The 23540-nt window shown below is 34.4% G+C and overlaps 1 protein-coding gene across 3 annotated transcripts in view; it reads right to left on the reverse strand.

Moving 5' to 3' along the window:
* SNX30 (sorting nexin family member 30) overlaps positions 1-23540 on the reverse strand; it is a 389251-nt gene that overhangs the window by 236724 nt on the left and 128987 nt on the right. The window contains exon 3 of one of the 3 annotated variants that reach the window (XM_058302532.2): positions 18538-20316. The exons of the other annotated variants lie outside the window; for them this stretch is intronic. Coding sequence (XP_058158515.1) covers positions 19271-20316 — 1046 coding nt within the window. The 3' untranslated portion in view covers positions 18538-19270. Of the gene's footprint in view, positions 1-18537; positions 20317-23540 lie in introns of those variants that run through there. 3 annotated transcript variants of the gene reach the window in all.

A 23540-nucleotide genomic window follows, 5' to 3' on the forward strand; every position in this document is an offset into this window, starting at 1 on the left:
GCCACTAGTGGGGTAGAGAAAGACAGATATTTGTACTGGAGTATGTGTGTGTTGAAGGAGCTCTGACATAAAATGGGGAGTGAAGCCTGAAAAGTATAAAGAGGGAGTCTGCATAGGACAGCTTCCAGCAATTGATGTAGAATCCTGATTAGAGAGAGGTGGGTCAGATGAGAGACAATCTGGCAACTGGTAAGAGAACTTGAGCTGGGAGATGAAAACATACCAACAGAGAGGCAGATTGGTGTATGGTGTCATTGACTGAGCAGGGTAAGGAGGGTATCTTGGTGGCAATGGGTGAAGTAAGGAGAAGCCCTATATGAAAAGTCAGAGCCTGACAATTGTTGAGTAGAGCTTCCATGCATGTGAATGCCCGGGCATGCAGTTTACAGCCAATGCAGGGTGAGGAGGGCTTCCCAGGGTGGGAAGTCAGACATGAGTGGAGCGAGGAAAGTGTCCATGGTTGGGGGGGGCTGGCCTGATGCAAAGTGTCACAGGTTCATGCAAATAAAGTGGGCACCTACGTGAGGGATGAGGGCAGATCACAGGCTGGATGCCAGACCCCAACCAGGGCCAGGAAAGTCAAAGAAAGAGAAAAAGGACATAACTAAATATGACACAGTATTCTTAATTGGATCCTTTTAATAAAAGAAATGATTGGGGTAACTGGCAAAACTTCAGTGAGGACTGAGGTTTAGATGGTAATAATGTGCCAATACTAATTTCCTAATCTTGATGGTTATATTGTTATTAAGTAGGAGAAATATCCTTGTTTATAGGATATATATACTAAAGCATATGTAGGCATGGAGCCTCAGGTTGGTAGGTCACTCTCAAAATAGTTTAAGAAAGAAAATGTTCTCTGTAATGCACTTGCAATTTTTTTTTAGTTTGAGATTGTTTCAAAATTTTAAAAAGTTACTAAAAAACAATAATTACTTAAGAATTAAATAGATGGTTTAACAAGCAGGTACAACATGTATAACATAATAGAAGATTTATGAACAGAAATAAAGGGCAATAGAAAACGTACAAATTAAAGCAGAAAGAGAAAAATAGAGAAAATACAAAAAAGAACATAATAGCTTTAAGAGACAGTAAAAATGTCTAACATACTTGTATTTGGAGTTCCAGAAAGAGAAGAAAAGCAATACTTGAAGAATGTTGACTGAGAATTTTCCAAAACTAAAATATATCAATCCATGCCTCACAATAATGCAAGATGTTGGTGGTGGGTTGATGTATGGGACCCCTATATGATGCTATGCATGTGTCCTTTCTAAGTTCACAACTTTACTATACACTTATTGTTTATGTATGTTCATGTATAAATGATATAAAAATAACAATAGGGTGGGTTGGCGGAAAAATATCAAATTTAAAATACTTTGTTAGGTGTAATATTTGGAGGATGCTTAAATGATTAGTTAAAAATATTTCATAATGCAAGGTATTGGTGGTAGGGTGAGGTATGAGGGCCCCATATGATGTTATGTATTGTTGTTTCATAAGTTCAGAACTATTACTATGCACTTACTGTCTACATGTTTATGAATGAGTGATATACTTCAATAAACTTTTTAAAAATATGACTCCACAGATTCAAAAGGTTCTATGAACCAAGTAAAACAAATACAAGAAAAACCAAATGTAGGCACATCCTAGTACAAATGCTGAAAATCAAAGACAAAGACAAAATCTTAAAAGTAGCCAGAGAACATGGACAAATTATCTTCAAAGGAGTAGTAACAAACTGATTTTTCAACTGATCTGATGAAAGCCAAAAGACCACAGAACGGTATATTTAATATTGTATAAGAAAATTAAAACCAGTCTGAAACTTACACCAAGCAAAAATAAAGGTGAGATTAAGATGTTGTCACACAAAATAATGAGGGTCTTTGTATTAACAGGCAGGTATTAAAAAATTTCCTTTTACCTGAAGAACTGCCTTTATTACTTATTTGAGAATGGAAACAAGTTAATGCTGAAAAGAATAAGGAATCCTGGAGACAGTGAACATGTAGATAAATTTAAATGAATACAACTATTTAAGAAATAATAATGATGTCTTTGAGGTTTTAAATATATGTAAACATTCATTACAATAGCACAAAACGAGAGAGAAGGTAACTAGAGTTAATAATGAAAAGTCCTTTTGTTATCCAGAAAATGATAAAAATACTAATTTAAATTATAGTCTAATAATGCAAGGAGGCATATTTTAATCTCTATGGTAACCATTAAAAGATTTTTTTAAAATTAAAGCTTATAAATTAATAGAAGAGGAAAATGGGATGATAAGAAAGATTTGCTAGGCAGCAGACTTGGCCCAGTGGTTTGGGCGTCCGTCTACCACATGGGAGGTCCGCAGTTCAAACCCTGGGCCTCCTTGACCCATGTGGAGCTGGCCCATGCTCAGTGCTGATGTGCACAAGGAGTGCCGTGCCACACAGGGGTGTCCCCTGCATAGGGGGGAGCCCCATGTGCAAGGAGTGTGCCCCATAAGGGCAGCCGCCCAGCACAAAAGAAAGTGCAGCCGCCTAAGAATGGCACCACCCACATGGAGCTGACAGAACGAGATGACGCAACAGAAAGAAACACAGATTCCCGTGCTGCTGACAACAACAGAAGTGGACAAAGAAGACACAGCAAATAGACATAGAGAACAGACAACTGGGGGGGGGGGAGGGAGGGAGAGAAAAATAAATAAATAAATAAATAAATAAATCTTTTTAAAAGAGAAAGATTTGCTAAATCAAAAAGAAGGCACAAAAAATAGATGAGACAAAAAAATAGTAAGATTACAGATTTAAACCTGTATGTATCAGTTACTACAGAATCAAACATTGCCAGACTGGATAAAGAAACAAAACTAGGCTATATGGTCCTGAAAAAAAAAAAACCTTATAGATATAAAACCAAATTAGAGTTGAAAACAAAAGGATGAAAACAGGTATACCACAAAAACAATAACTAAAAGAAAGCTGGTATAGCTATATAAATCAGACAATATAGATTTTAAGGTAAGAAGTATTTCTAGAAATATAGACATTTTATATGATTCAACAGGAAGTTTTAAGAACCCTAGATTTGTTTAAACTTAATAACACATGGCCAAAATATAAAAAGCAAAAGTTGAAAGAATTAAAGAGAAGTAGGCAAATCTACAGTTTAGAGCTTTTAACACATCTTTTTATATAAATGTCAGAATAAGCAGACAGAAAAATGGTATAAATATAGAGTAATTGAACAATGCAAATGTCAAACTGGATCTAATTGATATATAAACAACAACACATCCAATAACGGAAGAATATATTAATACATGATTTACAAATGTACATAGCACTTGTACCAAAATAGAAATGCAAGGACATAAAACAAGTTTTGACAATTTCAAAGCATTAAATCATTTAGGCTATGTATATCCTTTGATCTCAGAAAAATTAAAATACATATTAATTACAAACAGATAACTTAGAGAAATCAAATAATAATATACTTCTAAAAAACCCACTGGTCAAAGAAAAAAATTGATGGAAATTAGAAAATATTTTGAATTGAATGATACTGACAGTAAAACATCAAAACTGTAAGATGCAGTTATTGCAGTGCTTAAAGAGATGCCAATATTGTTAAATGCATAGATTAGAAAAGACTGATTATCAACTGTCCCAAGAAATTATAATACAGTATAGTCAAAAAAGTAAAGGGTAGGAAATATAAATAAAACAGAAATCAAAGAAATAGGAAAGACATTTACAATGGGCGGAAAAAGCAAAACCAAAAGGTGGATTTTGAAAAGACTAACAAAATTGATAAACTAGAAAGAAAGAAAAAAGAGAGAGAGAGAAGGCACAAGTTACTACACCAGGAATGAAAAGGGTGTTATTACTATAGATCCAACATATTAAAAAGACAGTAAAATGATATTATGAGCACCTTTATGCCAACACATTTGTAATTTTAGATAAAATGGACTTGTAGCTAGAAATCCACAACTTTGAATACTACCCAACTACTTTTGTAGGTCAGCATGACATTAAAAATATGACAAGAACAAGGAAGAAAGAATAAAGAATATTACAAGGGAAAAATACAGACCAATTTAGCTCTCAAACCAGACAAAAATCTTTATCATAACATGGGCAAATTGAATCCATACTTCACACCATATACATTTATACAAAAATTCAAAATGGATCCTAAATCTAAACGAAAAGGGTAAAACAATAAAGCTTTTAGAAGAAAACATAGCATATCTTTATGACCTTGGAGTAGCCACATATTTTTAAATAGGACATAGGAAGCATTACCCCAAAAGTCAAAGATTGATAAATAAGATTTCATTAATCAAAATATAGTTTTAAGAGAGCAAAAAGGCAAGCTGGCTAGTGGCAGAAGATATTGTAATGCATTTATCTGAAAGATCAATCAGAAGGCAGCTAATCCAACTAAAAATGGACAAAACTTGAATGGGCAATGCATAAAAGAGGATATTCACATGGCCAATAGCATATTGAAAAGGCATTCAACATCATTAATCTTCCGGGAAGAACAAATTAAAATACATTCACTGGAATGTCTACAATTAAAAACAAAACATGAAACTGAGAGCCACTGAGTGTATACTTTGGATAGATTGCACAAGGCAGGGACCATAGAACACAGTAAATCCCATGGTAAATGATGGACTAGGTTAACAGTACAAAGATAAGAACATTCTCTTATCAAATATAACAAATATACAATACTAATACATGGTGGGAATAACAGGATGATTTGTGGGAAAAAAATACACCAAATAAGCTATGGATTACACATAGCAGTAATATTATGATGATGTTCTTTCATCATTTGTAACAAATATGTCACAACAATGTAAGGTGTTGCTGGTGGGGCAATGTATGGGAATCCTGTACAGTATGCATGATTGTTTTGTTACCTCACAATTTCTCAAATAAAAAGAGAAATTAACAAAAAACAAAAACAAAATGTGGACCTAACTAAAACTCTTAGAAGATAACATAGGAGCAAATCATTATGACCTGGGATTTGGCAATGGATTCTTAGATATGACACCAAAACGAGGAGCAAAAGAGAAACAATGGATATACTTGATTTAATCAAAATTAAGAACTTTTGTGCAGGGGAGCAAATGTGCTCAAGCGGTTGAGTGCCTGCTTCTCATATGGAAGGTCCCGGGTTCAGCCCTCCATGCATTCTAAAAGCACAAACAAACAACAAGCAAACAAATGAAGAGACCAATTCAGGGGAGCTGGTATGGCTCAGTGGTTGAGTGCCGGCTTCCTACATATGAGGGCCTCACTTCAATCCCTGGCCCCAGTACCTAAAAACAAACAAACAAACAAACAAAATTTTTCGTGCACCAAAGAGAATTATCAAGAAAGTGAAAAGGCAACCTACAGAATGGAAGAAAACAGTTTCAACCCATATATTGGATAAGGAAAATTTAATACCCAGAATATATAAAGAACTCTTATAACTCAACAACAAAAAGAAAAACAATCCAATTAAAAAATGTGCAATGGATTGGAATAGACATCTCTCCAAAGATTCCAAATGGCCAAAAAACACATGAAAAGATGTTCAACATCATTAGCCCTTAAGGAAATGCAAATTAAAACCACAATAAGATACCACTTCCCATCCACAAGGATGGCTATTTAAAAAAACAAACAAAAAATAACAAGAGTTAGAAAGGATGCAGAAAAATTGGCGCTCAAGTGCACTGATGGTGAGAGTGAAAAATGGTGCAGCCACTGTGGAAAGCAATATAGTAGTTCCTCAAAACGTTAAATATAAAATTACAATTTTACCTGGCAATCTACTTCTAGGTATATACCCAAAGAAATTGAAAAGAGGGCTGCAAATAAACACTTGTGCACTGATGTTTATAGCAGCATTATTCACAACAGTCAAAAGTTGAAAACAACCCAAGTACACATGAACAAATGAATGGATAAACAAAATGTGGCACATATAGTGAAATATTCCACCAAAAGAAAAATGAAGTTTTGAAACATGATACAACATGCAAGAACCTTGAAAAGATTATGCTCGGTGAAACAAACAAGACACATAAGGACAAAAATTGTGTGATATCACTTATAAGAGATGACTAGAAATAGAAAATCTGCAGAGATGGAAAGCAGATTAGAATTTATAGGGGAGGTGGGAAGGGGGAGAGTGTTTCTTTTAAAAATATGCCTATTCTATGACACATAATTCTACATAAGTATATATCCAACAGAACCAAGAACATGTGTGTGCCAAAAGGCATGTTCGTACAAGACTGTTTGTTAACTGCATAATTTGTAATACTCCAAACTGGAAACAATTTGTAATACCCCTAACTCTGTAAACAAGAGAACGCATATGAAATTGTAACATTTTTATACAATGGATTATATAATAATGAAAAGGAAAGGCTATCTGGAAAGAACAATAGGCAAAAACAAAGATGAATCCCACACACAAAATGTCAAATAAAAGAAGCCAGGCACGAAAGTGTATATTAAAAGAATCCATTTACAGAATTCAATAAACAAACAAAATGACCCTATGGTGAAGGGGGTCTATTGGTTGCCTTAGGGAGATAACAACAAGAAGGGCAAATGAGGGAAGTATCTGAGTTCAGGAAATGTTCTATGTGATCATCTGGGTGATAGTCACAGCAGTAAGTTCACCTCATTTAATCAACCTACACCCTCATGATTTGTGTGCTTTTCTGATTATATAATTCAATAAGAAATCTTTCAAAAAATCTTAATACTAAAAATGAATATTCAAGCCTAAAAAATGAAAAGTTATACCATGTTCTCAACGGGAAGGCTCAATATTATAACCATGTTTGATTTCTTCAAGTAACCTTTAAGTTCACTGCAATTCTAATTAAAATTCCCCCTTTTTTAATGGTTACTTGTCAGGCTGAATCTAAGGTTTATCTAGGAGAATAAAAGCATGAGAAAAGGAAGGCAATTTTGAAAATAGTAATTCAAAAGCAAGCCTTGCCCAGAAAGAAATAATCATGTAACATAACGCTGCAATAATTTAAATAGTAAATTACTTGTGAAGAAATAGACACATAGATCAATGCAATAGAAGGGAGTCCAGAAAAGATTTGTGCAAATATGTAAATTGAGTATATTAAAGGCTCCAATTCAAAATGTTGGAAAAGGATGGACTCTTACTTCAATAAAGGTCTGGAATAACTGGCTATCCGGTTGTAAAAATAAAAACAAAGAGCAAATTTAGATATATCATACCATACACCAAAAAACACATTTCTAAATGTTTCTTTTTTAAAAAAGCTATTTTTAGAAAGATGATTTGCATGCTTTGGGGAGTGAGGAAAGCCTTTCTCAGCATGACAAAACCCAGAAGGAATTTTAAAAGATTAATGGATTGGACTACAGAAATTTTTTAAATTCTACACTGAACAAATTTTAAAAGACAATAAATAGACCAGGAGAAAATACTTATATAAAAGGGACAAAGGACAAATAAAAAGCTTCTACACATTGGTTATACACTTTACATGGACTGTATGGTTTATGAACACATTTCAATAAAATTGATAAGAAAATAGCTGGCAACCAATGACAAAAATCTTCTACAAATCAATAGGGAAAAGATAGCTCACTAGGAAATGGGCCAAGAATATGACAGGCAACTATTCACAGGAGAAATATAAATAACAAAAAGCATTAATATTAATCAGACATTATAATGAAAATGAGATATTTCACCTATCAGACTGGCAAAAATACAAAAAGTGTCTGCATCTAAATGTTGGCCAAGATGTCGGAAAACCTGTATGCTCAGCCAATCCTATATGAATGTCTCCATCAGTACAAATTTTTGGTGGGTAATTTACTGCTTTCCAGCTAACTGCAGAAATATACGTGTATGCAAATTGAGTATACTAAGGCCTCTAATTCAAAATGCTAGGAAAGGAAGGACTCTTCAATAAACAGTCTGGAATAACTGGCTATCCAGTTGTAAAAACAAATATAAATATCAATTTGAATTCTAATATTTTCCCTTTCCAGAAAAGTAAATATCACCTTTAAAATTCCTAATTTACAAACATACTTAAAGACCAGTTCCTTGTTTCTTAAGGTACCCTGAAAACGAAGTAAGTTATACTTATTCATAAAGTAATTTCAAATAAAACAAAATACTCATACAAAAAATACAGTGGCTGTTTCTATTTGGAATATCCAGCTTTTTATGAGTAGAGACCTTGGTGGATTATCCACAGACACGAAGAAATACATTAGTATTTCTGCAAAATAATGGACTATGAAAGAATATCATATTTTCTAGTATTTTAACATATATTCTTCTATTAAATAATTTTAGTGACACAATAAAGACGTCTGAAATTAACCAATTTAATGATTTTGAACAATTATTCCTACTCTGCCCAAAGAAAACGGTCTAATGTGCTAAATGCAATGAATGGCACAAGAGGAAGCCTGGAACCTGTCATCTATTTCACTTGGTATAATTCTGCACCTATTTAAAAAGCATCACTCAAGCTGATTATTGGTGGTAAGGAAAAATGGTCAAAAGAGTTCCACAGACAGTGAACTTATTGTTTGCAATGGAGCTTTGTACTCCATTAACAGGATTTTCAGGCCTGGGCATCTGGGAAGCCTATGGTTAATTAGCTATATATGCTTTCCTAAAGTGCTTTCTCTATCCTATGACCAAGTGCGCTGTGTCTGAGCAGTCACATTCATGAATGCATCCACTTGCTCTGTGGTAAGAACCAGCACTGTACATGGGATATGTTGCTCAATATGAACTGACTATATAATGGGGCTGGTGCAGTGTCCAGATAAACCAAATTTTGTTTTAAAATGTGGTTTAACTTTTTAAAAAATGGTTTGTTGACTACAAAAATCAGCCAGCTTTGCAGAAAACCATTTATTAAATGAAGATTGATCAATATACCCAAATACAGACAAAATACTGTGAACTAAACCATGCTCTCATTATAGAGACATCATTGATGCTTGTTAGCTGATTAATTGGATCTTTTCCCTTATTTCCACAAGTTTTTAGGCTATACCAACAAATATTAAAAACAATAGAAAATTACACTACAATAGAGGCAAACATTGTACACAAAATGGAATTAACTACCAAGACATAAAACTGGATTTTTATTTAGAGCACAAGTACATAGACAAATATGAAGCAAAAACAGTGAGCTGATAAAGATGAAAACATCTTAGTGTAAAAGATCAATGAGCAGAAAAATAAAAATGAAATTAATAGCATACTCTTATTAACAAAAAAGTTTTATCATATTTTTACAAATATCAACTGGCAGAGGAATAACTGAACAAGAACATCACAGTCACACATTTTAACATATTAACAGAACTTTCCCTCCATTTCAACTCACTTTTCTTTCCTTCATAATTATAGCAGCTTAAGAGTTTTAAAATATTAGAGTGAAACAGGCACACATGTGCTTTTTCCCATTTAAATCAGTTAAAAGTCAAGTGGCCAGAAAATTGATCAATAATGACAATTATCAAATAGGAGAAAAGATAACTGCACCCTCAGAGAACACCACTATATTAATACCCTTTTTTCTAAGTATTATTAATGGTGGTTATTATATTTATAAACAGATGCCTGGAGTTATACTGACTGAATTGATAAATGCATCTGACTTTTTATTCCCAATTAAATTCTAAGTGGTAAAGTTAACCTTAAAAACATTCTTATAAGTTAAAAGATGGAAGACTTTATTTTAAAGCTGAATATAGCATCCATTCTACTAAACAACAAAAGTTTTTCATTTAACTGGTAAATGAGTCACACATAATGATTCGTTGAATCCAAAATGCTTCTATTCATTCTCTTACCAGGTTTTAGGCCAATGGGATTACAGTTTGATTTTCAGATTAAAAAGTAAAAGTTACAAACTATTGCTCACCATGGGGCTATAATCTGGCAAATCTATGTCTAACTTTAGCAGTGAGAAGCAACAATTTAAAGTCAGGGAGGAAACATAATCTATAAATTAGAAACCTAATAAATACATATATATAAATATACACACACATATATATATTACTTGATTTAAAAATTGCCCTATACAAAATTTCCTTAGGACCAAAGGGGAAAAATGTACGAAGAGCAGGATTCAAACAAATGTGCCCACTGCTGTCTAATAGATAATGTTAATCATCAGGATATATCGTGCCATAATCTTTGGTGCCCAAAATATAAAAGGAATTCTAGGTACAAAGGCTTTGCCTGAAAACCCCAATGCAGGAATTAAGACCTACTTTTGTGTGACTCTAGAGGCCACCGGACAAAGGCAGAACTTCTTTAGAACATACAAAATTGAATTTCTTTTTATTGCTTTATTACCTCATTGAGGGGCAAATGTTTAAAACATGTTCTAAGAAAAGGCTCACAGTTATAATCTGCCTTTCTTTTCCTTTAAGCAAAGAAATGGCAGAGGCCTTGATGAATTAGTTTTAATATTCTTAGAATTAAATCAGCAGTTTCAGCAGCAATGTCTCCAAATACAGCATTGGCTGATGCTTTGTATCTGACAGTCACACAAGAGTCTCTACATAATTCAGGAGATTATCCCTTTATTAAAGAAATCTTGTAATTATAAATCTATCGAACAGATATAATGGAAACCCTGCCCTAAGTGAGGAGTTTTGGCATGTTTGTATATAATAAAAGGGCCCTTCAGGAAGCAGCCTTCTTTTCTCAATATTTTATTACAATTTTGCCCCATTTCAAAAGTAAAACTGTACGTATAAAGTAGAATGAGATTTCCCCCATGTTCAATTTTAACAAAGTATAGTAGAACTATCTATTGAAACAATTTTTGTTCCACTTGCAGAGTTGAGATTTGCTTAGGCAAGATGGAAATGTCAGGAATCAAACTGAAGACAGGTGGGGATAAAAAAATTCTGATGGCCATAAGCCAACCAAATATGTTAAATAAGTTTATGAAAATTCTGAATTATAAAAGTTAGCATTTGGGAACTCTGATCTTTCAATGGTCCCTTATAAATAATATAAAATCACTAAATATTCTTATTAAATGTAATTCAAACAAGACACCATTATTATCAACAAAAATAATGTAAGCTCCTCATAGTTCTCTGTTATTACACTCATCAGTTTCAAAATATCCACATCAAGGGAAATTATGCAGCTACATTAACATTCTACTGGATTTTTCTAAAAGGTGTTCAAGTATCAGGAAAAAATAATTCTAGTAGGGGAGAACTGAAAAAGGTCAGAATTCCTTCTAGCTCTTTTTGCAACATTTCCTTTTCAATGATTTGGGTAAAGTATGGAAGGAAAGCTGACCTGGGCTGGAATTACATACATGAAACAAGGTAATGAAGTTTGGCATCACTTGACAACTGCAGTATTTCCTTCTGTAAAGGCCACTGAGTGCTGGCTCAAAATATTAAATAACCAAGGACACATACTCTCATGAGTCACACATATACATGTTGACTGGCACAGCCTCTCAGCACAGTTTTTCAGTTCAACTACCGTAAGTGATAGCAGCAATGGTGAACATTTCCACATAAACACCACAAATGCACATATGAAACAACACCTATAACATGCAAAATCTCAACAATGACATCACTGAATATCACACAATGCATAGAAATTGTAATGGTTTTTGGCAAGATGTTTTTTGTAACAAATGCTTTATAAAACAAAAGTCCTTTTGTTATAAATGCTATTTTAAAAGTTGTAATATAATGGTCTATTTATAAAAGTTCAGTTAGACAAAGTTAATCTGAGTGGATTAATACTAAACATGGACCTGCTACTTCATCTCGTATAAATCATCATTTAGACATTAATCTCTAGTGGAAGTATACTAAGGTATTTGTTTTATAAAATATAAGAATTACTGAAAGTAAACAGGCATAAAAATCACTAAAATACAGTACACACCATTACTGTAGGATTCTATATTGCTGATGTCTTCCTAATTCTTCTTACCACAAACAACTTATGCCAAAGGATTTTCAGCTCTTACTGAAATAAATGTATAAAGGCAAAAATGCTCTCTAATTCCAGTATAATTCAAAGAACATAAGAAGTCTAACAAAATTCAACATTCCAGAAAGACAAGTGATTCCACTGTACCTTCTCTTAACATCCTAAAATTTGATCTTTTTTTCTTCAACAAGCATGTGGTAAATAAAATTTGCAAAATGAAAATTTGTAAAAATTTTAATATTTATGCTGAACTCTTTTTCAGAGGAATAAGCAAGGCAATGTGAGAGATAATTTACAAATATTATATCTTTATCTTCCTGCAGTTCGTCTTTCATTAGTTCCCATTTTCTTTCCCTTTATGATCTCTAAATACAGTCACTTCAGAAACATCCTAATTATGTTGACAGAAACTTGAAAAACACGAGGATATGTCACAAACCTACAAGTATTTTTTAAAAATCCTAAACCTTCTATGGGCTGAAAAGCATATTGCAGACTGCATTCAAAACTAATAGATGCTATGTAGCTGGATATTCAAATGAATACAGTTAAAGATAAAGTTACTTTTTAGTTCATAACCTATAACTGGAATTCACACACTTTAAAATCATAGTCTATAATTGAAAACTAAATATAAATGGGGTAGGCTGAGAGAAGATTGCTAAAATAAAAGGAAAGTGACTACATTTAGAGATCGTCCTACCAAATTTCAAAGAGAAGTTGCTAAAATGAAGATACAAAATTACAGATTAAAAAGTAAAAACTGCAGAGGGGGTATAGCTCATTGGATGAGCTCCTGCTTCGCATGTAAAAGGTCTCGGGTTCAATCCCCAGTACTGCCTAAAAAAAGAAAAATAACAACAACAACAAAAAAAAAAACATTTGCAGAAATAGCCTATTTGAAAACCAAAAGCTTGAACCTACTCCTAATAGAGAGAAACCTGATTGAGGGCATTAAAAAAAATAATTTTAAAAATGAGATTCGGATTCTCTTTCTAATTCAGTAGAAATGGGAGACTGTTTTTCCTCCCTAAATACTATGGACCAGAAGTTGGGATGCCTGGGTTCTAGTCCTGCTCTGCCCTAACAACGGGAGTACACCTAGGCGTTCATTTGACCTTTCTGGGGCCCAGTTTCTTCTGTGAAAACAGAAGAGTGGATTAGATCAGATCTTCCCAACCTTATTTCATCACATCTGAAAGGTATAATAAATGGAATACCGGTAGTCTCGTGAGTCTCAAAGTAAGAAGGCAGGGGTACTGGGAACACAAGAATCCCTGGGGAGTTCGTGTTTGGAGGCGTGTTCCCTTTGCCCCAGGGTACATCACGATCCCTATTCTTCACAGCACTGAAAATCACTGGGCTATATGATTTTTCCGGTCCTTGCCAGGTCTAGACTCTATGATTCTAACTCACCAAAGATGACAGTTTACATGAATAATGACAACTAATATTCTAATCGAATTAGTACTCTGGCCTAATTTATATTCTGATTCTAATTCAACAAAGTAATGGTTTATGTAAAAATTCAATTAAAATGTTTTTAATGTAATGTTTTTAAAAATACCATCTTTAATACCAAATCAGGTCTTTCCCTCAGTTTTGGCAGACCTTATTGGTCAATCTGCAAATAGGCTGGATCATGGAAAATTTCATATAATATTTTTTATTTTTCTGCTTAGAAAAGCAAAATCAAAGGTGTTTGCAGTTTATCAATATCACCCCTGGATGCTTTTCTACTGTCACATGGTTAGAAATACACCAAACAGACAATACAACAAGGATGATATCTGCAGTGTATTTCTTTGCCCTGATTCTATTCTATGGCACAGATCTCTAAAATTATCCTAGATTCATTAATCTGCTTTATGAAAAGTTATGCACTTTTATCTCAGCCAGATCAAAGTAGGGAAGAAAAAAGTAGAAGAAGGAAAAAGTAAACAAAAAGCAATGGAGTATGCTTTTGCAAATGATGTGTTTCTTAGTATGTAATTATCTGCACCATCTCATATGGTAGATGTGAAGAGACGAAATTGTTTGGAAAAAAATGCATTGAATGATTGAGAAAGAACTTGTTAATTTTTTAATACTTCTAACTATTTTTTCATGAATGAATCTTTTTAAAAAGGATCTTCCTACAATAACTTATCAAACCTGACTTTCCCCCAAGGCTTGGAAACTTATTTCCTCTATCACATGATAAAAATACAACAGCTTTATTTTGACTAAAGGAATAAAGATCAAACTACACCTCCCCCATAAATAAGGAAAACCAGTCAGAACAGGGCTGATTAAAATCGCAAGTGTTTGTCTCAAACTAAACTGTGGAGCCAGTCAAACTAGAAAATATCTGAACTGGTTTTATAATCTAACTCCAATTTTGGGAATCATAAAGACAATATATTTCCCCCAAAAGCTTTCTTATTTCTATTTTTTAACAATTATGATATATTAAAAAAATAACAACAACAATAAAACCCTCTATTAAATACTGTGAATTTGCTGGCATCAAACTTGGAGGTGAGACAAACTCTCTGGTAGGGTGGCAACCAATATTCAAGTATCTTGTCAATGACGATATCTACTTCTTTAAGAAAAATGTCCCCTCTGCCTAGAACTCCCTTTGCTGTCGGAATTACAAAGAACTCTCTTGAAATTGAATTTTGTCTTTGAGGTAAGAAGAAACAACCACCATTTAAATATACATACATATACCCTCACCTCCATGAGAAAGTGCAAGCATTCTTTAAAGAGTGACACACACACCTTCGTTCTTCTGACATGGCTAGAAGCAAACACACTGCTCAATGTCCTACCTCAAAATACTGGAAATGTGCTAACCAACATGTCTGGCGATGGATGCCAATGATCTCAATCGAGTTGGAGTTTAATAAATATTGATCATTTTATTTCATGTATAATTGATCACTTTAGAAGGTTTATGGAAGCACGGCAAATCACGGGAAAACAACAATTACCACAGAAAAGCACAGTGCTGCATGGGATCTGAATCTAGCTTCAGAACCTGCTGCTCTTAGGTATTAACGGTCATGTGGGCAGCCCATTTGACCTCTCTGGATTTCGTCATTGATAAAAGAGAAATAAAGACCATTACCTCATACGGTTACTTTGAGAAGCAAGTCAAACAACTTACAGAAGCAGGACAATGGCACATGGTACATGTGCAACAAATGATAGTTACTGATGACAGATTTGTACAGTTAGGCATGTGTATACCTATGTGAACACAAGGAATAGTGCAGAGATAGTGCAGAGATGGCTTTGCCTTATTATTGACTTTAAAACAGGCTCCAAGGAAGATTCTCCAAAAAATTCTTAAAGTAGCATTATGCATTCTGCAGCAACACCAATATTTTATGAATAAATAATAGCTAATTGCATGAGTATAAACAATTTGGAAAATTATGCAAAATAGTATCACTATAGTTTTCTGCTGGGCTCTCGAAAATGAAGTGGAAAATTTATTACAGTATTATTTATAAGTTCTTTGAGAACAGGGACTATCTTACACATCTTTGTACTTCTTTCAGTACAAATGTCAATAAGTATTTGTTGGTGTGTCTGTAAATATTCATCTTCAGTTAAGTCATTTGACTTCATGGCATCTGGAAGCTATGCCATTTGATTTAGATTAGTTAAAATGCTATGAAAGGTTAACATTGATCGAATTGAAAAACTACAGAGACCTTTCTAAGCTAGAGAACTTCAGCCTATTCTTTAGTAGATCTGGCGGTGATTTTACACAGGGACAATAATAAGTATTATAAAGTAACAAATAGTTCAAATAGCTGATGTATACTTATGAGTCATATCCAAACCAGTCCTACTAACCATAACAAATGGAATCCTAAGTATAAGCTGTCCTGGATAAACATCCTGAAATTCTAACCTTTCTCAAACATTATAGTTTAAAGAAAAAAACCCAACAAAACAACCTGTTGAAATCTGTGTATTCAGTTACTCACATCAAAATGGAAGAAAAACAGAATTAAACAGCTGTATCATCCAAAGGATGACAGATGGGTTCAGTGCTTTTGTTGTAGGTGGTATAAAACTTCCAGTCATGTGAAGTGCACTGGAGAATTTCTTATATGATAGTTCATTGATCTTAAATTGTAAACTTGACAAATATGGCTTTATTGGTTTTGTATGACACAAGAATGCCAGGGAAAGAAGCTCATTCAATTATGAATCTTGCTGAACTGTTAAATTTTTGCTAAAGCATATATACAATATCGTCAGCTACCTCTGCCACTGTATAAACATGATTATTTTAGAAGTTAAAATTACAAATAATGAAAATGGCAACTGTCAGTGGTATGTTCCTTAGTATTTTTTAGATAAAAACACAAAATTTAGAGGTAGTTGCAGATAAATTTTCATAATTTAATTAACTCTAGTGACACTATAATTTGGCTAGGCTTCTACCAAGCCATGCTTCAGAAAGCAGTCTTCTGAATCGAAACATAACAGTGTTCCTATTTGGTTTGAGTTATCACAGCAAAATATAAACAAACAAAAATGAATAATTCACATTCTCAACTGTGTTCTGTCTAAATTAAAATGCAATAGGATTAAGCAGGTGATCTCTTTTCATTTGAGTACTTAAAACATACATAGGGTTCAGAATTTTCTAGTTCCACTTCAAGGCACACTGCCTTTCTTCCTCACAACAAACTTTTCTGCAAAAACATATCAAAAATCTAGAAAATATGTCAATGCCAAAATAAAATGAACACTCACACTTCAAGTGTTTTGCAGAAACTTTTTTTTTTAAACATGAGAGGACGTAACCCATATAAAAATAACCTTGTTTTTAAAAAGAGTTCTTTTAAAGTAGGGTATTCTGTGCATTTATAGTCTGGTTATAGAATGAGGAGAACAGGAACGTTTTATAAAGAGAACTGGAGAAAGAGGCCCTGTGGTTCAAAATGAATGGAAGGGGGGGGATCAGAGTACCAGGAAAGATCGCTTCGTCTAGAGAAAGGGGAAGATGGCGTGTCTTCACCTCTGGCTCAATTCAATGGAAACTAATTACCAAGTTGCTACTAAGAAAACTCTGGAGTCCAATGGCAGATATTTCCTTAGCTCTAATCTAATTTTCTTGTCTTGATCTCACTACTAGATGGAGATAACTCACCCTCATCTCAGAGTTGTTAAGAGAATTAATGTATATAGAAATAAATATGTATTAAAATTTGTCTGGAGAAACATTTACCAAAATGTTAACAGTGGCTGTCTTTGGCTACGAGATTTATGAGTACTTAATTTTTTCTTTATACTTCTCCGTATTTTCTAATTTTCTTACAATTATTAACTATTATATAAGTAGTGGATCTAAGTAATTTAGAACAGTGCAGTGATACACATGGGCTCAAAAATGGCAGCTATCGTTATTACTACAAAAAATAAAGCAAGATGTCATTCCCTCAATGAGGCTTCTGCAGAACCTTTCTTGTTTCTGGACTTATGAATGGACGCTTCACTACGGAGGAAGGTCATGAAAATGAAGTTACAATGTCCATGGCAGACTTCCCACAACAAAGCCAAATAAAGGGGCAGAACTTATAGGAATAGGTCTTTATATATTTTTATGATTTAATGCTGGAAAGTGTTGCCCAGCCATGGGAAACCTCAGCTAATGTGATGATTTTGTAAAGCATTACAGAATGAAATTTGTGGGTCTTACATAAAATTAATACATAAAATACCACCTACCTTCCTAGCTTTGTTGGATCTGGGCGTTCTATTGGGAGGTATTTATTCTTCAAGACAACCTCATAATTCACATTAGCTAGGAAGGTAGGTGGTATTTTATGTATTAATTTTATGTAAGGCCCACAAATTTCATTCTGATTTCCTTTACCTTCTAGCTAGTAAGAATTATGGGGTTGTCTGGAAAAATAAATACCTCCCAACAGAATGCCCAGATCCAACAAAGCTTTGAAAACAAAGACCTTGGAAAAACCACTACAAATGTTTAACCAAAATTATTATTACTAAAATTGCAGGCTCTCAAAGATAAATGCATTTATATTTATTCCTGAAGAAACCCCAGCACATTTTCAAGAATCCTTTGAATTCAGTTAAATCTGGTAGCAAAATATTATTACCGAAAATGAGTGTCAATGTTCCTATGATATCAACTACAGGGTCAAATGACCTCCTAGAGTAAAGAGACCGAAGTTCATTGCTCATAAATAAATCAGGGGATTTGAGCTTTAAAGAGAAAGAGTCTTTTTGTTGTCTCCACTCATGCTTCTAGATGTTTAGTAATACTTTTCTATTCTCTAACTTCTTTCTGTGCTGTAATATACAGTCTAATACTTGGGAACATTTTCAAAGCTTTGGTAGTCTTAAATTTCTTGTAAATCTGATAAACTTCATTTACACTGATTTCTTAAAGAACAACAAAACATTCTGTTGATGATCCAGGTTCAAGCACAGTAGTGAAAGTAAGCTACATAATGGTTTTTTTTTTTGCCACAATATTAGACTTCGCTTATTAAAAATTATATACCTTTCAAGATAAATGGCACCTTTATTCCCTCCTCCTCCCCCCTCCCTCCCTAAAGAAAAGATGTTAGGTAAAAATACTGAATTTTCATACATTGCAAAAAATGAGACACAGGAGCTAAAATTCTAATTACACTTTTTAAAAGAAGTATGGAAATAATTTGATGCCAAGCTTATATTAACACTATCACATTCTCGATCTGACTGGACACAGTTTTGTGAAAGTAAATAAAGTTAGTGTTGTCTCCTCCTGATTAACACAGAATTTTAAAAATTAAAAAAATAAAGCCATTTATTAAGTAGACTAAAAATTAGAGGTGAGGTGGGAAGGAAAGGCAGAAGGCGAGGACACAGTGTCTAGGATGACCCTCAGTTTCCTTTTTGACAGGTTTTTAAAAAATGGAATTCCCTCACTACTTTGTGTTGCCTGAGAACCGCTATGGTCTTATAAAGTCTGTAACAGCAATTACATGTAGTCACCCACAAGTACATTTGTCTTAAACCTATAAATACTATGATAAGTAATACTAAACTATCTCAACTGGCTTATTTGTAAAAAGAAAAATATATTATATATATATTTTTATAAAGTTAACACTGAGGGCAGAGGAAAGGGAATGAGAAGCAGTGCATAATCACGTTTCTCTAGATGCAATAACCAAATCAGGGTCTTGCCAAAGCCACCTGGTCAAGCAGTATCTGAGGAAGAGTCATAGGAGGCAGAGACGATGAAATTGCCACTGTTGGAGTGGCCAGCCACGGACTGAGCAGCCTGCTGGCTCAGGTTGTTACAGATAAGCACCAGCTGGTTGCTCTGGGCCTCAGACAAGGTGCTGCAGCTCTGATACACACTGAAGTTGGTTTTCCTGCCAGGGATGTTGCCCTTCTCACACATGGTCTTCACCATTTTGGCCAGCTTGTTCTTGCCGAGGGCCTGGCAGTTGTACCAGTGCAGAGCTGCCAAGTTCACAACTGGCTTGATAGACAAGTAGAAGGGGGCATCCTCATAGCGCATGGCAGGAGGCCGCCGCTGGGCATACTCCTTATAGTCCTGGACAGGGCAGGTCTGAGGGGCATGCTGGGTGGCATACACACGGGAGTCTGCCCCGCCCCTCTTGGTTTTGGCATTCAGGTCACCAGAGTCTTGACCCATCCACTCCAAGTACTCCAGGCCTGTTTCTGTTACCCGGAGCCGGATGTCACCCCATTTCAAGGTAGATCCATGGAAGCCTGTGCAGTGTCCAAAAGCTTTTGTGTTGTTGAGCCAGACAAGGTTGAGCAGACCCTCAGGGTTATAGCGGCTTAGCAGACCCCTTTTCCGCAGAATGAGTTCATCAGCGAAGGTGAGCTTCATGGACTTGTGTGGCTTATTTCCTTTTCCTTTGCAGCGGAGTTCAATTTGCTTCTGTTTCAGGGCCTCTTGGGAACGCTTGAATTCCTTGTCTCTGGTGATACTGTAGCCATATCTGTGTTCTTTCAGATACCGCTCAAGACCACACTGGTAATTGGCCAAACTGTTGGGTTCATATTCGGACCCGTCCTTCTGCCTGGCATCAACAAAGAAAGAGGCAAGATAGGCATCCAACTCCTTGCAAGGGATGACATAAATCTCTCTTGTTTCTGAAGGATACTTGGAGATGAGGAATTCACGGAAATTGCGGAGCGCAGTCTGCGTGCTCCGGATGGTTTTCTCGTTCTGCTCCCTGCTGAGCTCAGCTGCTCTTTCATCCTGGTCTGCAACAAATTGGGGAGGGAGGGATAGAGAGGGTGTTCATGAGTTCAAACAATGCATTTTCTACTCTGAAATAAAGTTTCCTTTTATAACAAAAAGGGAAAGAAGGAATTGATTTTACAGAGATCATTGGTAAATGTTATTTACACTCCTGCCACATTTTAATAGCCAACTTCAGTTTCACAAATACTGTATTAGAGAAAGACTATGGCCCATAACAATCAAAATGAGTTTCTCATGTCATTGGAACATAGTTTAGTGCATGGAGGTTTGTGGAAAGAGTGAGGTCAGAGGAAGACTTTGTCTTAGGAAAAACTGTAAGACAGAAGTGTGGTGTTTATCCTACTGTAGTGTTCAAAGGCCCCATTAAAGTTGACAAACTCATCCTGAATCATTTCATTGTGAAACCAAAGGTTGTACTGGTTCCATTTTACTGAACTAAACTAAAATATTTGTATTTGTTCTTTTAACACATCACTGGAGATCTATATTTAAAACTTACTAAACAGATCAATTATGGCAGCTAATTCAACACTTGCTCTTCCACAGCAATTCAGGTAAACACAGCTACAAATATTTTGGATATAATTTGAGGGCCCTTTGTAATGAATGCTAAAAATACTTGGTATTTTGGTGGGTAATGAAGATAAAACATCATAGTTCTATCAAGATAGAAGAATGAAATTTGAATTAGCCAATTCTATTCGAGATGTAAGGAAATGGTATATGTTTCCTGGCAAAATGTTTTTATTTTATTAATTTATTATTTATATTCTGCCACCAAGGACCTGAGTTGCCTCTTTCCATTATGGACCACTTATGATTAAGTAATCCTACTCTAGAAAGTAGGTCTCATATTTTGTGTTTAAAAATCACTGAGGATGCTCAAACAAAATGTAGATTCCTGGGCATCGGACTTAGGAATCTGCCTTTTAATGCGCACGCAGAGGGTTGAGAACATACCTTGAAAAACAAAATTCTATAGTCCATGCAGAAACAGTAAATGGTTTTCTATTTTATTCAATTTTTTTACAATGATTAATTTAAATGTTTAAATTTCATTTCAATAATATATAAAGTTCAGATCTTAACAAGGATGGTCTTGAAAAATATTTTGTCTAAGAAAAGATATAGCAGGGGAAAAAGTCACCACTATTAGGTCAGACATGGGTCTGTGTGAAATTAAAAAAACAAAACAAAACCTAAAAGTAAAACTACACAATAGAAAACTAGGCTAACCTATTGATTGTTGAGAGACAAACATAAGAGGTTAACTTAAGACAACATAAAAATGAAATTTCTGATTCTAAAGTGTAAGGTATAAGAATTTTGTTTATCCCAGTTACCTTATTTTGGAACCCTTTAATTTATAAGGTTGCTCAGTGGGAGTCTAAAATTTTCTAAAAAACTGAATTTTATTCACAAAACACATTAATTTTTGTATCATTGTACACATTTATAAACAACCATATTATTTTAAAATGACAATTCTAAGGTATAAAACTGCCAATATTCATATAACTTCATAAAATGAAATGAATTAAAACACACTAAAGCTAGCTAATTGCACATTTAGGCACATTTCTGAGAGATCATATTTCCAAAATTCAAACATACAAAAGTATATTTTATGCTTCAATAGACTTAAGTTTCAGTTATGTTATTTTCTTCCAGCTGAAATTGTTTATAAATCAACAAAAAAGATGTATATCTTCTCATCAAAAGTTTGGAAGGCACAGGTCGTACCGTTCTATTTACATGTAAAGCCACTGGGTCCAGCACATTGGTTTATTCTGGCAACTTGGTCAACTATCTATTAGAGTGGCCTTCAAACTGAGGTATATGAAGCCTTTCCGAGAAATACACATTCACAATTTTAGAGGAAAGATATCCAGTTCCTCAAAGTCCACATGAACCCTTTCCTAAAATGTATTTCTCTGAGATGAAGACAGAGTTTGCACTTGTCCCAAATCTACTATAGCCTGTGCTCAGGGCTGTAAAAGACTTTGGGGAGACAAAAATATTGTATAAATCAACTATTAAACCCATAGGACTTCCTGTCCTTCTCTGTTCTTTACATATTTCTGATATAGGTTTAACTTGCCATTAGAAATAGGGTGTTTGGGCCTGAGTTGGGGTGTTCTAAATACAGGACAGCTGGTGTGGTATAAGTTACACATGTGGATTCTTTTAACTATTCAAGATAAAGTAGATAAACCCATGGCTTACAATTTCATTTATTTCTTTCAGATTCAGTATGCTTTACTCACAAGGAGCTCAAAAACTATGATCAAATCATATAATGAAAGACTGATTCTAGTTTCTGTCAATCCTAATCTTTTAAAAATTCATTTGATAAAATTCAGTATTTTCTATCACCTTTTAACAAAAACTGATCAAAGCTTATGCTGACAACCTTTGGATGTCAATTTATAAATGAGCAGGGGATAAATAGAGTTTATTAAAATCCTTTCAAGGGGTATATGAGGAAAATAAAGCTTAAGTCCATTGGACTTAATTACGTGGTACTTGTCAGTATAAACTGGTGAAGAAGATGATCAAGGAGTCCAGAGTGCTGGTAGGCGTGTTTTTAACAGCAAGGGTTCCCTGAGTGAAGAGGCCAGCTCTTCCACTTCTGCATCTCCTCCACATTTCTAAGCACCATGCTAACACAGTAGCAATGGACTGACACATCAGCACTGCTTCAACTCATCCTTCCTTTCTACTGGGCATCAATCTTAGTTAAGAAGTAGCTAGTCCATGTCTAGGAAAATGAAATTAAGAAAAATATTAAACTGTCATGTCTCTTCCTAACAGTGTGAAGTGTGGCACAAGAGGGCATTGAAAGGGTACAAAAGTCCTCCCCATGCATTTGCATGAACAGGGGCAAGGAAATGGCTTTAAGTCAAGCAAGAATAATATGTTGTAATAACAAAATTAATAAGACGATGGAAGCCATTACAATTACCTTGCATTTATCACTAGTTTTAGAAAATTCTTGATCCACTTCCTTTTAGAAACTTTTTATTAGGTATAATATACAATAAAGAAGACTAGTCACAAGAGCATGGGATTAATTTTCACAAATTGAACACACCTGTGCATTCAGTGCTCCGATCAAGAAAAGGATATCCAGAACAGCCCAGAAACCTTCCTCGTCTCCTCTTTCTCCAGCCACTACCTTTCACCAAGAATAACCATTACCCTGATTTCAAACATCGCAAAT

This window comes from Dasypus novemcinctus, chromosome 8, assembly GCF_030445035.2.
Source record: "Dasypus novemcinctus isolate mDasNov1 chromosome 8, mDasNov1.1.hap2, whole genome shotgun sequence".
NCBI classification, from domain to species: domain Eukaryota; kingdom Metazoa; phylum Chordata; class Mammalia; order Cingulata; family Dasypodidae; genus Dasypus; species Dasypus novemcinctus.